The sequence below is a fragment of the Choloepus didactylus genome, chromosome 2 (genome assembly GCF_015220235.1).
Source record: "Choloepus didactylus isolate mChoDid1 chromosome 2, mChoDid1.pri, whole genome shotgun sequence".
Classification (NCBI taxonomy): Eukaryota; Metazoa; Chordata; class Mammalia; order Pilosa; family Megalonychidae; genus Choloepus; species Choloepus didactylus.
Window position 1 is genome coordinate 224,125,425 of NC_051308.1, and position 16,143 is coordinate 224,141,567.

Here is a 16,143-nt window from a genome sequence, read left to right on the forward strand (position 1 = left end):
GGGTTGGCTTTTACCATGGTGATTTATTAGTTTATAATTTACAGTTCTTAGGCCGTGAAAATGTCCCAACTCAAGGCATGAACAGGATGATACTTGGACTCTGAAGACAGGCTGCTGGCATCCAGGACATCTCTGTCAATGGGAGAGCACATGGCTGGCGGCTGCTGGTTCTTCTCTCCAAGGTTTCATTGCTTCCAGCTTCTGAAAGCTGTTTCTCCTCTTTAGCCTTTGTGTCTCTTTGCTTCTCCAGGTGTGTCCTTGTCTCTCAGCTTCTCTGGGGCTTTTTTCCATGAGCGTCTCTGGGTGTTTCTCTGAATTTCATCTCTTTTTTTCTGTATGTGTTTTATCTTCTTTTACAGAACTTCGGTTAAGTGGATTAAGACCTATCTTGAATAGGGTGAGTCACATCTCTATTGAAATAACCTAATCGAAAGGCCCCACCTATAATAGGAATTGATGAAAAGAACATGGCCTTTTCTGGGGTATATAACAGCTTCAAACTACCACAATCTATGAATTTGCATATTCTTGTTATTTCATGTTAAGTGGGATCATATAATATATGTCCCTTTGTGTCTGACTTATTTCACTCAATATGACATCTTCAAGGTTCATCATGTTGCAATTGTATCATAACTTCATTCCTCTTTCACAGCTGAGTGATATTCTACTGTGTATATATACACACTTATCCATACATTGGTTGTTGCACATTTGCGTGACTTCCACTAGTTGGCTATCGTGCATAATGATGTTACAAACATTGGTGTACAGATATCTGTCCGAGTTGCTGCTTTCAATTCTTTTGGGTATATACCTAGAAGTGGGATTGCCAGGTCATATGGTAATTCTGTGTTTAACTTTTTGAGGTACCACCAAACTGTTTTCTATAGTAGCTGCATCAAGTTACATTTTTTCACCAAGAATGTGTGAGGGTTTCTATTTCTCCTCATCCTCATCAGCACTTATTTTCTTTTGTTGTTGCTGTTGTTTTTATTTTTTATTGAGATACATTCACATACCACACAGTCATACAAAGTGTACAATCAATTGTTTATAGTACCACTGTATAGTTGTACATCCATCACCAAAATTAATTTTTGAACATTTTCATTACCACACACACAAAAGTAATAAGAATAAAAATTAAAGTGAAAAAGAACAACTAAAAAAGATCACTGGGTGTTTTTTTGTTTTGTTTTTTTTTTTTTGCGCCCCTGTTTTTCTACTCATCCATCCATACACCAGACAAAGGAGAGTGTGTGGTCCATATGGCTTTCCCAATCACATTGTCACCCCTCATAAGCTACATTTTTATACAATCGTCTTCAAGATTCAAGGGTTCTGGGTTGTAGTTTGATAGTTTCAGGTATCCACCACCAGCTACCCCAATTCATTAGAACCTAAAAAGGGTTGTCTATATTGTGCGTAAGAGTGCCCACCAGAGTGACCTCTTGGATCCTTTTGGAGTCTCTCAGCCACTGAAACTTATTTCAGTTCATTTCACATCCCCCTTTTGGTCAAGAAGATGTTCTCCATCCCACGATGTCAGGTCCAGATTCCTCCCTGGGAGTCATATTCCACGTTGCCAGGGGTATTTACACCCCTGGGTGTCAGAGCCCATGTAGTGGGGAGGGCAGTGATTTCATCTGCCAAGTTGGCTTAGCTAGACTAGAGAGAGAGGGCCATATCTGAGCAACAAAGAGGCATTCAGGAGGAGACACTTAGGTACAATTATAAGCAGGCCTAGCCTCTCCTTTGCAGTAACCATCTTCCCAAGGGCAAGTTCTATGATTGAGGGCTCAGCCCATCAAACCACCAGTCCCCAATGTCTGTGAGTACATCAGCAACCATTGAGGTGGGGAAGCCCAACACCCCATGTATTCTTCCCCAGCAATGTTCACATTAGTGGTAGCATATAATGTTTCTCTTTTTGTGCCTGGCATATTTTGCTCAGCATTATGTCTTCAAGGTTCATCCATGTTGTCATATGTTTCATGACATCGTTCCTTCTTACTGCTGCATAGTATTCCATTGTGTGTATATACCACATTTTATTTATCCATTCATCTGTTGAAGGACATTTGGAATGTTTCCATCTCTTGGCAATTGTGAATAATTCTGCTGTGAACATTGGCGTGCAGATATCTGTTCATGTCACTGCTTTGAGATCTTGCGGGTATATACCGAGAAGTGCAATTGCTGGATCGAACGGTAACTCTACATGTAGTTTTCTAAAGAACTGCCAGACTGTTTTCCAGAGTGGCTGAACCGTTATACAGTCCCACCAACAATGAATAAGAGTTCCAATTTCTCCACATCCTCTCTAGCATTTGTAGTTTCCTTTTGTTTAATGGCAGCCATTCTCATTGGTGTGAGATGGTGTCTCGTTATGGTCTTAATTTGCGTCTCTCTAATAGCTAGTGAAGCTGAACGTTTTTTCATGTGTTTTTTGGCCATTTGTATTTCTCCTTCAGAGAACTGTCTCTTCATATCTTTTGCCCATTTTATAATTGAGCTGTCTTAACTATTGTCATTGAGTTGTAGGATTTCTTTATATATGCAAGATATCAGTCTTTTGTCAGATACATGGTTTCCAAAATTTTTTTCCCATTGAGTTGGCTGCCTCTTCACTTTTTTGATAAATTCCTTTAAGGTACAGCAGCTTCTAAGCTTGAGGAGTTCCCATTTATCCATTTTTTCCTTTGTTGCTTATGCTTTGGGTGTAAGGTCTAGGAACAGACCTCCTAATACAAGGTCTTGAAGATGTCTCCCTACATTATCTTCTAGGAATTTTATGGTACTGTCTTTTATATTGAGATCTTTGATCCACTTTGAGTTAATTTTTGTGTAGGGTGTGAGGTAGGGGTCCTCTTTCATTCTTTTGGATATGGATATCCAACTCTCCCAGCCCCATTTGTTGAAAAGACTGTTATGTCCCAGTTCAGTGGCTTTGGGGGCCTTATCAAAGATCAGTTGGCTGTAGATCTGGGGGTCTATCTCCAAGTTCTCAATTAAATTCCGTTGATTGATATATCTATCTATGTGCCAGTACCATGCTGTTTTGACTACTTGTGGCTTTATAGTAAGCCTCAAAGTCAGGGAGTGTAAGTCCTCCTACTTTGTTTTTCTTTTTTTAGAGCATTTTTAGCAATTCGAGGCATCTTCCCTTTCCAAATAAATTTGATAACTAGCTTTTCCAAGTCTGCAAAGTAGGTTGTTGGAATTTTGATTGGGATTGCATTGAATCTGTAGATGAGTTTGGGTAGAATTGACATCTTAATGACATTTAGCCTTTCTATCCATGAACATGGAATAGTTTTCCATCTTTTAAGATCCCTTTCTATTTCTTTTAGTAGAGTTATGTAGTTCTCTTTGTATAGCTCTTTTACATCTTTGGTTAAGTTTATTTATAGGTACTTGATTTTTTTAGTTGATATTGAAAATGGTATCTTTTTCTTGAGTGTCTCTTCACTTCTTTCATTTCTAGCATATAGAAGCATTACTGACTTATGTGCATTAATTTTGTATTCTGCTACTTTGCTAAATTTGTTTATTAGCTCTAGTAGCTGTATTGTCGATTTCTCAGGGTTTTCCAAATATAAGATCATATCATTTGCAAATAATGACAGTTTTACTTCTTCCTTTTCAATTTGGATGCCTTTTATTTTTTTGTCTTGCCGGATTGCCCTGGCTAGCACTTCTAGCACAATGTTGAATAACAGTGGTGACAGTGGACATCTTTGTCTTGTTCCTGATCTTAGAGGGAAGTTTCAGTCTCTCACCATTGAGTACTATGCTGGCTGTGGGTTCTTCATATATGTTCTTTATCATATTGAGGAAGTTTCCTTCAGTTCCTACCTTTTGAAGAGTTTTTATCAAAAAGTGATGTTGGATTTTGTCGAATGCTTTTTCAGCATCTATTGAGATGATCATTTGATTTTTCTCTTTTGATTTGTTAGTGTGTTGTATTACATTGATTGATTTTCTTAAGTTGAACCATCCTTGCATGCCTGGAATGAACCCCACTTGGTCATGGTGTATTATTTTTTTAATGTGTCTTTGGATTCGATTTGCAAGTATTTTGTTGAGAATTTTTGTATCTATATTCATTAGGGAGATTGGCCGGTAGTTTTCCTTTTTTGTAGCATCTTTGCCTAGTTTGGGTATTAAATTGATGTTAGCTGCATAAAATACGTTAGGTAGTGTTCCATTTTCTTCAATGTTTTGAAAGAGTTTTAGTAAGATTGGTGTCAGTTCTTTCTGGAAAGTTTGGTAGAATTCCCCTGTGAAGCCATCTGGCCCTGGGAAATTATTTGTGGGAAGCTTTTTGATGACTGATTGGATCTCTCTGCTTGTGATTGGTTGGTTGAGGTCTTCTATTTCTTCCCTGGTCAGTCTAGGTTGTTCATGTGTTTCCAGCAAATTGTCCATTTCCTCTTCATCATCCAGTTTGTTGGCATACACTTGTTCATAGTATCCTCTTATAATTGTTTAAATTTCTTCAGGATCCACAGAAATGTCACCTTTCTCATTCATTATTTTGTTTATATGGGTCTTCTCTTTTTTATTTTGTCAGTCTAGCTAGGGGCTTTTCAATCTTGATGATCTTCTCAAAGAACCAACTCTTGGTGTTATTTATTCTCTATTTTTTTTGTTGTTCTCTATGTCATTTATTTCTGCTTTAATCCTTGTTATTTCTTTTCTTCTAGTTGGTTTAGCATTAGTTTGCTGTTCATTTTCTAGCTTCTTCAGTTGCTCCATTAGTTCTGTGATTTTAGCTCTTTCTTTTTGATGTGTGCATTTAGTGCTATAAACTTCCTCCTCAATACCACTTTTGCTGCATCCCACAGGTTTTGATATGTTGTGTTTTCATTTTCATTTGTTTCTACATATTTAGCAATTTCTCTTGCTATTTCTTCTTTAACCCACTGATTGTTTAGGAGTGTGTTGTTTAACCTCCAGGTATTTGTGAATTTTCTAAGTCTCTGATGGTTATTGACTTCTAATTGTATTCCATTGTGGTCAGAGAATGTGCTTTGAATAATTTCAATTTTTTAAATTTATTGAGGCTTGTTTTTTGTCCCAGCATATGGTCTATTCTGGAGAAAGATCCATGATCACTAGAGAAGAATGGGTATCCTGGTGATTTGGGATGTAATGTTCTATATATGTCTGTTAAATCCAATCTGTTTATCAGATTGTTTAGGTTTTCAATTTCCTTATTGGTGTTCTGTCTGGTTGATCTATCTATAGGAGACAGGGATGTGTTGAATTCTCCCACAATTGTTGTGGAAACATCAATTGCTTCCTTTAGTTTTGCCAGTGTTTGTCTCATGTATTTGGTGGCACCATGATTGGGTGCATAAACATTTATGATTGTTATTTCTTCTTGTTGAATTGCCCCTTTTATTAGTATGTAGTGGCCTTCTTTGTCTCTCATAACATCCTTGCATTTAAAGTCTATTTTATCTGAGATTAATATTGCTACTCCTGCTTTCTTTTGGCTGTAGCTTGCATGAAATATTTTTTTCCATCCTTTCATTTTCAATTTCTTTGTGTCCCTGTGTCTAAGATGAGTCTCTGGTATGCAACATATTGATGGTTCATATTTTTTGATCCATTCTGCCAATCTGTATCTTTTAATTGGGGAGTTTAATCCATTTACATTCAACATTATTACTGTAAAGGCATTTCTTCAATCAGCCGTCCTATCCTTTGGTTTATGTTTGTCAGATATATTTTTGCCCTCTATCTCTTATTGTCCTTTAATTAACCAATACTGAATCTCTTTAGTACTGAACCTTTCTCCATCTCTCTCTCTCCTTTCTTTGTTTCTCTGTTGATAGGGCTTCCTTTAGTATCAGAAGTAGGGCAGGTCTTTTATTAGTAAAATCTCTCAGCATTTGTTTGTCTGTGAAAAATTTAAGCTGTCCCTCAGATTTGAAGGAGAGCTTTGCTGGATAAAGAATTCTTGGTTGGCAATTTTTCTCTCTCAGAATTTTAAATATGTCATGCCACTGCCTTCTCGCCTCCCTAGTGGCTGCTTAGTAGTCCCTACTTAGTCTTATGTTGTTTCCTTTGTATGTGGTGAATTGTTTTTCTCTTGCTGCTTTCAGAACTTGCTCCTTCTCTTCAGTATTTGACAGTGTGATCAGAATATGTCTTGGAGTGGGTTTATTTGGATTTATTCTACTTGGAGTTTGCTGGGCATTTATGCTTTTTGTATTTATGTTGTGTAGAAGGTTTGGGAAGTTTTCCTCAACAATTTCTTTGAATACTCTTTCTAGACATTTATCCTTCTCTTCCTGTTCTGGGACACCAATGAGTCTTATATTTGGACGTTTTATTTTATCTATCATATCCCTGAGGTCCATTTTGATTTTTTCGATTTTTTTCCCCATTCTTTCTTTTGTTCTTTCATTTTCTGTTTTGTCATCCTCCAGGTCGCTGATTTGTTGTTTACCTTCCACTAGTCTTGTACTGTGAGTATCCAGAATCTTTAATTTGGTCGGCAATTTCTTTTATTGCCATAAGATCATCTATTTTTTTAATTTACTCTTGCAGTTTCTTCTTTATGCTCTTCTAGGGTCTTCTTCATGTCCTTTATATCCCGTGCCATGCTCTCACTGTTTCTCTTCAGTTCTTTGATTAATTGCTCCAAAGTACTGCATCTCCTCTGATCTTTTGATTTGGGTGTTTGGGTTTGGGTTATCCATATCATCTGTTTTTTTCATATGCTTTAAAATTTTCTGTTGGTTTTGGCCTCTTGGCATTTGCTTAACTTGATAGGGTTCTTTTAGGATATGTAGGCTAATTCAAAGTGTAATCTCTAATTTGTCAGATCTAAAGCTTGGTCGCGTACACTCTCTCTAACTAACCAGCAGGTGGCAACCACGAGCCACCTGTTCCCCTCAAGCCCATTCTCCCCAACTTTATCTTTGTGGCATGTAGGGGTCTGACTCTTGTGGGGGTCCAGTTGGTGCATCAAGTTTGGGTATGTTGTTTGTGCTCTCTGCCCTGAATGTGGGGTGTGTGTCTGAGTGGTTAGGGAGGGAGGGTGGCTTTAATAATCAAACCTGTCAGGTGTTCCTGGAGATTTAAGGTTGTTGCAAGAGTCTAAACCTTCAGTTCGGTCTTGCCACAGATTGTCTCTGTCACTGACCCACAAGTCCATAGTATTGGCGTATGGTCCCTGGGATTTCTGAGTGGGTCCCTCTTTCAAGTCGTGCCCTCCCAGGGCCTCTGCTGAATGAAGGCTGTGCTACATCACAAGTGCACGCCGTCCCTCAAGGGAAGTTCTGGGCTGCCGAGCTGTGTAGGGACGTTCCCAGCCTGCTGAAAGGATGGCTGTATGGGGCATGTTGATATCCCCCTTTGCACACCGCTCCGCCTTCCTAGCTCCGGGACAATTAGCTGTGGGTATGTGAAAGGCTATTCTCCATACCTGATATTGTGGTGTGTGCGCATGATGCTGGAAACACTTCCCATCACACTGGGTTTTTTGGCGCGGCTCTGGGCTGTGGTGCCAGCGCCGGGAAGGAGTGTTCCCAGCCCTCCGGGAAGATGGCTGTAAGGGGCGTGGTTATTCTCCCCTTTTGGCTAACCTCTGCCTGCCTTGCTCCGAGACAGTTAGCAGTGGGTGCGTGAAAGGCTATCATCCATGCCAGATATTGAGGTGTACCCACAGCCCATTACTGCCGCGCTTCACTGTGTGGTTCTTGCTGCCGTATCTGAAGCCACTTATGGTTGTTTTTTTTTTTTTTTTTGAATGAAGGTTCACACCATAGTTTATTAACAAAGGTTATAATATAAAGAGAACATACTAAATAACAATAGCATATAATTGTGGAGACATATAAAAAGCAATACTTAATGAATATATTCCTTGAGGATTTTCCTTAGACAGTATTTAATCCTTTCAAATTTTAATATTTACAAATTATTCCAAATATTTACCATTGTCTTTTCCTTTATTTCTAAACAAACAATAATCAGGTATACAAGGAATCAAAACACCACGACTAAAACCTTGAGAAACAATGATGGAAACACACCTAAAGAGCATCCAAATATCAGACAATGATTTTGAAATGACTATGATTAATATATTCACGTATCAACTACAAGAAGAACTGGAAACTATAGGAAAAGGAAAAAATGGAAATTCGAGAAATTACAAATACAATGACAGAAATTAAGAACTTAATGGATAAGCTGAATAGTAGATAAGATGTAGGTGAAGGGACAATAATCTGGGAAAGAAGTATAAAGAAAATATCCAAAATCAAGCAAGAAGAGAGAAAAGGGCAGAAATAAAGAAGAAATGAGAAACATATAGAACGGGTTTAAAATAGGGACTAATATACATGTGTTGGTATCCCAGAATGAGAGGAGAGAGAGAGAGGAAGAGACAGAAATAATATGTGAAGAGAAAAAGGCTGGGAATTTTTCACTACTAATAAAAAACAACAACCAGAGGCAATAGCTTCTTCAAGAACATCAACTAGGTGTGTCCTCTTTGCTCATAAAGCTGACACCCCTTTTCAACATGAACAGGTTAGGGTGGTCACTGCCTAGACATCCTTGAAGATTGGGGAAGTGATTAAACTAGAGGAAGGGGTAGTAACAGACAAGATGTAATTTAACAATGGATTATGAATACTGAATATATATATATTCACACACACACACACACACACACACAAATATGTATATATATATATATGTATAATTTTCTTTTTGTTTGTTGCTAGGGTATTGGAATAGTTAGAAGGGAAGAATTGAAATGGTGGCACTATAACCTGTAGCATCCTTTGAAATTTGTTCTATAGCTGCTTGTTAAATGGTAATTTGAAAGCTTTACCTTTTTGTATATATGTTGTATTTCACAATAAGGAAATAACTGAAACTATGGTACTATAACTCAACATAACTTTGGAAATTTCCTATATATCTACTTGTTAAATCATGCTTTGAAAGATATTACCTTTTTGTATATATGTTATATTTCATAATAAGGAAATAACTGAAAATGTGGAATTGGAACCTATAATATTCTTTGAAATTTTCTAACTACTTGTTAAATTGCAGTTGGAAAGTTGCCACTTTTATGTATATATGTTATATTCTACAATTTAAAAAAATGAAAAAAGTAAAAGAAAACAACAAAAAAAAGCAAACAAACATCAAGCAATTCAGAATCCACTATCCACCCCAAGCAGGACTGAAAAAAAGTCCACCAGGATACATTATAGTAAAGCTGCTTCAAAACAAAGACAAAGAGAATAGCTAAATGTAGCCAGAGAAAAAGAGACTGATTATCTTTAAAAGCTAAGATGACTTATCATCATGGAAGGGGCAGTGATTTGTTCTAGCTGGAATAGACACATACTCTGGATATGGGTTTGCCTTCTCTGCATGCAATGCTTCCACCAAAACTACCATCCATGGATCACAGCATTGCTTCTGATCAAGGAACCTACTTCACAGCAAATGAAATGCAGGAATGGGCACATGCTCATGGAATTCTCTGTTCTTACCATGTTCCCCATCATCCAGAGACAATTGGGTTGATAGAACGGTGGAATGGCCTTTAGAAGACTCAATTATGGTGCCAACTAGGTGGCAATACCTTGCAGGGCTGGGGCAGTGTTCTCCAGGAGGCTGTGTATGCTCCGAATCAGCATCCACTCTATGGTGCTGTTTCTCCCATAGCCAGGATTTATGGGTCCAGGAATCAGGGGTGGAATTGGGAGTGGCACCACTCAGTGTTACCACTTGTGATCCACTAGAAAGATTTTTGCTTCGTATCCTCACAACCTTAAGCTCTGCTGGTCTACAAGTCTTAGTACTAAAAGGAGGAGTGCTCCCACCAGGAAACACAAAAACAATTCCATTGAACTTGGGCTTCTCATGCCTCAGGCCAAGAAGGGGCTGTACTGGCTGGGGTGAATGATCCTGACTATCAAGGGGAAACAGCACTGCAACTACACAATAGTGGTGAAGAAGAGTTTTCCTGGAATACAGGAGATCCCCTAGGGCATCTCTTAGTACTACCGTACCCTGTGATTAAAGTCAATGGAAAACTGCAACAACCCAATCCAGGCAGGACCACCAATGGCCCAGAAACTGCAGGAATGAAAGTTTGGGTCACCCCACCAGGCAAAGAGCCATGACCAGGTGAGGTGCTTAATGAGGGTAATGAGAACATGGAATGTGTAGTGGAAGGAAGTAGTGATAAATATGAACTACGGCCACATGATCAGTTACAGAAACGAGGACTGTAATGGTATGAATATTTCTTTCTTGCTTGTTATGAGTATGTTTGTATTAGTACATAAAGCAAATATCTTTGTTTTCTTCTCTAGTGTATCCCCTTATCATGTGACATAAATTGTATTGTTCATTTTGTAGTATTTAAGTTATAGGAGATCAAATTTAAGAGTGAATATTACCCAAGGACTTGCACCCCCATTCTGGAGAGATTTAGTTTTTTCCAGTTGTACGCAAGACAGTTGAGTATTGTTAGGCGAAAAATATGTTATTGTTTTTTATTTAGAGATTATGTATGATTTCAGATGATGTGTATAGCTGTCAAGTTGACAAGGGGTGGACTGCGATGGTTGGGTTCATATGTCAATTTGGCCAGGTGGTGGTACCTTTGTCTGGTCAAGTAAACACTGGCCTAACTTACTGCGAGAACATTTTGTGGACCTAAGTCATCAATAAGTTGATTGCAGTTGAAGTCTTTAAAAGGAAAGATGATGACTTCAGCAGTCAGAAGAGAGAATTTCCATCTCTCCTTTAGCCAGCCAGCCTCTCCTGGGGAATTCATTGAAAACTTTCATTGGAGTTGCCAGCTTCCAGCCTGCCCTATGGAATTTGGACTCGTGCATCTCCACAGTTGTGTGAGACAATTTTATAAAGCTTCATGTTTACAGATATCTCTTGTTGGTTCTGTTTCCCTAAAGAACCCTGACTAATAAAATTATATTTACCCTAGTATTAAGTATATAGTTTGATAAATTTTTACATATGTCTACAAACCTGTAACTACCATTCACATCAAGATCTGGAACATTTGCAGCATCCTAGAAGGCTCCCTTGTGCCCCTTTCCAGTCAATGCCAATCTCCCCCCTCCACCCCCAACCCCACGTCCCAGATCACCATCATTCTACTTCTATCATTTTCAGTGAATTCTAGGAAATGGTCCCTGTACACTTGAAAATAATGTATAGTCTGCAGATCATGGTTGTAGAATTCTATTTGTATACAGTAAGTAAAATTTTTTATTGTGTTCAAATCTGTATCTACTGATGTTTTTACAAATCTGCTTGTTTTATCAGATACTGACAGAGATGTGTTAAAATCGGCCTCTATGATTGTAGGTTTCGTAATGTTTCCATGTAGTTCTGTTAATTTTTGCTTTAAATATTGTAGCTATGCTATTAGTTGCATACACGTTTAGAATTGTTATATATTTCTGGTGAATTTAACCTTTTATAGTTGCAAAATGTCTCTGTTCCTAATGGGGTGGATCAAACTGTGTACCTGAGTTTGGACACATTCTTGGTCCTGGTCTGCCTTGTGGTAGGTGTGGACCCGTTGTAAGTAGGATCTTTTGAGGTTGTGACTTCAGTTAAGGTGTGGCCCAACTGAATCAGGTTGGATTTTAATCCTGATTATGGGATCCTTTATAAGTAGAAGGAAATTCAGGCAAAGAGAGAGCGAGCCATGGAAAGACACTGGAAGTCAACAGAACCAGGAGGAGAAAGAAGACATCGCCATATGCATTTCCACTTGACAGAAAAGTCAAGGACCAGGGATCACTGGCGGCCAGCCTAGAATACCAGTCTCTGGGGGAGAAACCATAGTCTTGCTGATGCCTCAGTTTTGGACTTCTCCTAGCCTCAAAATCATGAGCCAATGAATTCCCATTGTTGGAGGCAATCCATTTCTTCTAGTGATTGGGAATCTGAGACACCTAACAATGATTTTTGCCTTAACGTATACTTTACTTGATATTAACATACTTTATTTTGTTAATGATTGAATGATATATTTTTCCTATTTTATCTTCAAACTTTCTGTGTCTTTATATTTAAATTGTATTTCTTTTAAGCATCATAGTAGGTTTTTAAACACAAACTGGCCTTTCAATTGGAAACTTTACCCTGTTTCCATTTTGACATAATTACTGATGTATTTGGGTTTAAATCATTCATCTTATTATTTTATTTCTACTCGTTTTGCCTGTTCTTTCCTTTCTTCTCTTCTTTTGATATTTTGACTATTTAAAAATTCCATTTCCCCCTCTGGTAGCAAATTAGTTATACATTTTTTCCCTGTTCTTTTAATGGTTATCCTAGAAATTATATTATCATTGGTTTATTAAGCACTCTTACCAATTGCTGGAAAATCCATAGACTTTATTTACCACCTTCCTGACTTATGTGCAGTCATTTTCATGTGTATTTATAACATCATAAGACATAATGTTTTTATATAGTCAATATCTATTTATATTTATCCACATATTTATCCCTTCCATTGCTTTTTTTTTTTTTTTTTTTTTTTTGTTACAATGATTCAATTTATTCCATATTTTAACAAACTTCATACTTCAGAGAGAACATGTATCAACCATTTAGAATTGGGTACTTTTGGTACCCATGTTTATAAAGAGTGGATGGCTCCCCTTATAGCATTATATCTAAAGGATGTTTACAATGTTTTTAAATTGTTAGGTTTCTCTACAATATGAATTCCTCAATATGTAATATAACTGGATTACTTGCTGAAGATTATCCTATACTTAGTATTTTTGTAGAATTTTATTCCTGAGGGCATGTTCTTAAGTACAATGAACTATCATTTCTTGATAAAAACTTTCCCTCAGTTGCTGCATTCATGGGGTTTTCCCTCATTCCCAGCACTGGGAAGTACCCTCAGTGGGAATTTTTCCAATGCTAATGAGATTTGACTTCTGGATGGCTTTATTTCTGTTAGCTGTGAATTTTGTAAGGTAGAAGGTTTGACTATGGTTTAAAAGGTTTTTGAAATCCACTGCATCCCTCGATTCACTCTACAAGTTCTAATATTTATGTATGTTTATCGGCTGAAAGTTTTGCCCAAACAACTTCATTTATAGAGTTCCTACAGTAAAAGAGTTCTCTGATATGTAAGCTCAAGTGACTATTATCTGAAAGACTGACCATAACTGCCTTTTCTGAAATACGACATATGATCTGCAAAACATTCATATTACTTGCATTCCTAGGACTTCTTTACTCTATGAGTTCTCTGATGATTAATGAGCTGTGACTTCTGGGAAAAGGCCTTCATACACTCATTACACTGAAAAGGTTTCTCTCCTGTATGAATTCTCTGATGGTTAACAAGCTGTGACTTCTGAGAAAAGGCCTTCTTACATTCACTGCATCCATAGGGTTTCTCACCTGTATGTGTCCTCTGATGTGGTATGAGGTGTGACTTCCGAGAGAAGGCTTTGCCACATTCACTGCATTCAAAGGGTTTCTCTCCTGTATGTATTCTGTGATGATTAATGAGACTTGACTTCTCCCTGAAGGCTTTTCTACATTCATTGCATTCATAAGGTTTTTCCCCTGTATGGGTTCTCTGATGTCTAATTAGCTCTGATTTCTCAAAGAAAGCTTTCCTACAAAGACTGCATACATAAGGTTTCTCCCCTGTGTGAATTCTCTGGTGAGTATTGAGTTGTGATTTCTGAGAGAAGGCTTTTTCACAGTCCCTACATTCATAGGGTTTTTCTCCTGTATGAGTTCTTTGATGAGTGGCAAGACTTGACTTCTCACCAAAGGCTTTCCCACACTCACTGCATTCATAGGGTTTCTCTCCTGTGTGAGTCCTCTGATGTGATATGAGATGTGACTTCTGACAAAAGGCCTTCCCACATTCAGTACATACGTAAGGTTTTTCTCCTGTATGAATTCTCTGATGATTAGTGAGGCTTAATTTTTCACTGAAAGCTTTCCCACATTCACTGCATTCATAGGGCTTTTCTCCAGTGTGAGTTCTCTGATGCCTAACGAGCTGGGATTTCCTGCTGAAGGCTTTCCCACATTTACTGCATACAAAAGGTTTCTCTCCTGTGTGCGTCATATAATGCGATATAAGATGTGATTTCTGAGAGAAGGCTTTCCCACACTGAATGCATCCATGGGGTTTCTCTCCTGTATGGGTTCTCTGATGATTACTGAGACTCGATCTCTCTCTAAATGCTTTCCCACACTCACTGCATCCATACGGTTTCTCTCCAGTATGAATTGTCTGATGTCTACTGAGCTCTGACTTCTCAAAGAAGGCTTTTCGACAATCACTACATCCATACGGTTTTGTTCCTGTGTGTGTCCTATGGTGTGTAATGAGTTGTGACTTCCTGCTGAAAGCTTTCCCACATTCCCTACATTCAAAAGGTTTCTCTCCTGTATGAATTCTCTGATGATTAATAAGATTTGACTTTTCACTGAAGGCTCTTCCACAATCACTGCACTCATAAGGTTTTTCTCCTGTGTGTGTCCTCCAATGTGATATAAGATGTGATTTCCGGGAAAAGGCTTTCCCACATTCACCACATTCATAGGGTTTCTCTCCTGTATGTGTCCTCTTATGGGATGTAAGCTGTGACTTTTGGGAGAAGGCTTTACCACATTGGCTACAGTCATAGGGTTTCTCTCCTGTATGAGTTCTATGATGTGTAATAAACTGTGACTTCTGGGGAAATGTTTTGCCACAGTTACCACAGCCAAAGGCTATTTCTCTTATATGCCTGCTTTGATGTTTCATGAGACTTGATTTCTTGTTGAAGCGTTTCCTACATTCACTGCATTCATACAGTTTCTCCCCTAAACGGGTTCTGTGATATATAACAATCTGTGACTTCTTGTAGATAACTTTGTCATATTTATCACATTCATAGTATTTTAACCATGTATCAGTTTCTTCAGGCTTGGTATGGAGAAATAATTTATCAAATACATTAAAGTCATCTGGTTTTGGTTTTTCATAATCTGCTTTTGGAATAACCAAATCTAAATGATGCTTTAAAATTATTCCATCTAAGCCACCTTCCTTGCTTGCTTTCCTTAAAGGAACAAAGTTCATACTCAGATTGATTTTTTTCCCAACTGCATCACATTCGTGAACTCTTTTCATATTTTTAAGCGTGCCTTGGTTATCCTGGTGCCACACCATGTGACCATCTACTTGCCAGATTTCTTCTGGAAAGTCTGAACTTGGGAATTCTCCATCTCTTATCCATGGCTCTTCTCCATGCTCCAACTTGAAGATCACATCTGGTTTCATAACTTCATACCCCAGTGATACGAGGCTGCTATAGTTCTCCAACATGACATCCTTGTATAAGTCTTTCTGATAGGGGTCCAGTAGCTGCCATTCCTTCTGGGTGAAGTCCACAGACAAATCTTCAAATGATAATGACTCCTGTAATGTATTCATTTTCTGTTTTCCCTGGGAGATGATCAGCAAATCTGAAATCTGTTCTATCTTATGTCTCTTCCTGCTTGGCCTCAACGTTCCGGAGTGAGGTCCTGACTAGGTCTTCTCCATTGGGATTAAATTCCTGGCTCCAGGACCTTCTTTCTTATACCACGTGAGCAGGGTTATTTCTAGTGAACCAGGACATGTATTATTGCTTCTTGGTTTCTTCCTTTCCTGCCTTCTGAGCTTCCATTGCTTTACTTGCTAATAGGGTGAGGATAAAGTGGATCTCATATTGGGATTCTTGGCAGCTCCTGCTGAATGCTGCAGCTCTCCCTTTACCAGCTCTTACATTTTTCTTCAGAAGGAAGTTCCCGTGGCTCCACTCTGTCAAATTCCCCACAGGCCTCGGATCCGCAGTCAAAGCCAACCGAGCCCCTCGACACGCGCCCGGCAGGGCCGCCCCCGCCCCGCAAACACCACCCGGCGCCGGCCGCCGCGCGCCGGCCTTTGTCGGATCCGAACGGTGCCGCGCCGACCAGCACCGGGGCGGGGCGGGGCGGGGTCGGTCCGCGCGCGCACGCAAGGGCTCACGCGCGCGCGCACGTATTCACCCGCCCCGCCTCACGTGGCAGCCGAGCACAAAGAGTCCATTGCTT

At 38.8% G+C, this 16,143-nt stretch overlaps 2 protein-coding genes across 3 annotated transcripts in view; one reads left to right on the plus strand and one right to left on the minus strand.

The window, feature by feature from the left end:
- LOC119527751 (aurora kinase A and ninein interacting protein) overlaps positions 1-16,143 on the plus strand; it is a 56,570-nt gene that overhangs the window by 5,001 nt on the left and 35,426 nt on the right. The gene's annotated exons all lie outside the window — the stretch shown is intronic.
- On the minus strand, positions 13,116-16,058 carry LOC119527750 (zinc finger protein 84). Its single transcript, XM_037828115.1, has one exon. The coding sequence runs from the start codon at positions 15,500-15,502 to the stop codon at positions 13,280-13,282; it is 2,223 nt and encodes a 740-aa protein (XP_037684043.1). The 5' UTR covers positions 15,503-16,058; the 3' UTR covers positions 13,116-13,279.

Coding starts and splice junctions, on each gene's coding strand:
- LOC119527750 (XM_037828115.1), bottom strand. CDS start 15,502: ATGAATACATTACAGGAGTCATTATCATTTGAAGATTTGTCTGTGGAC.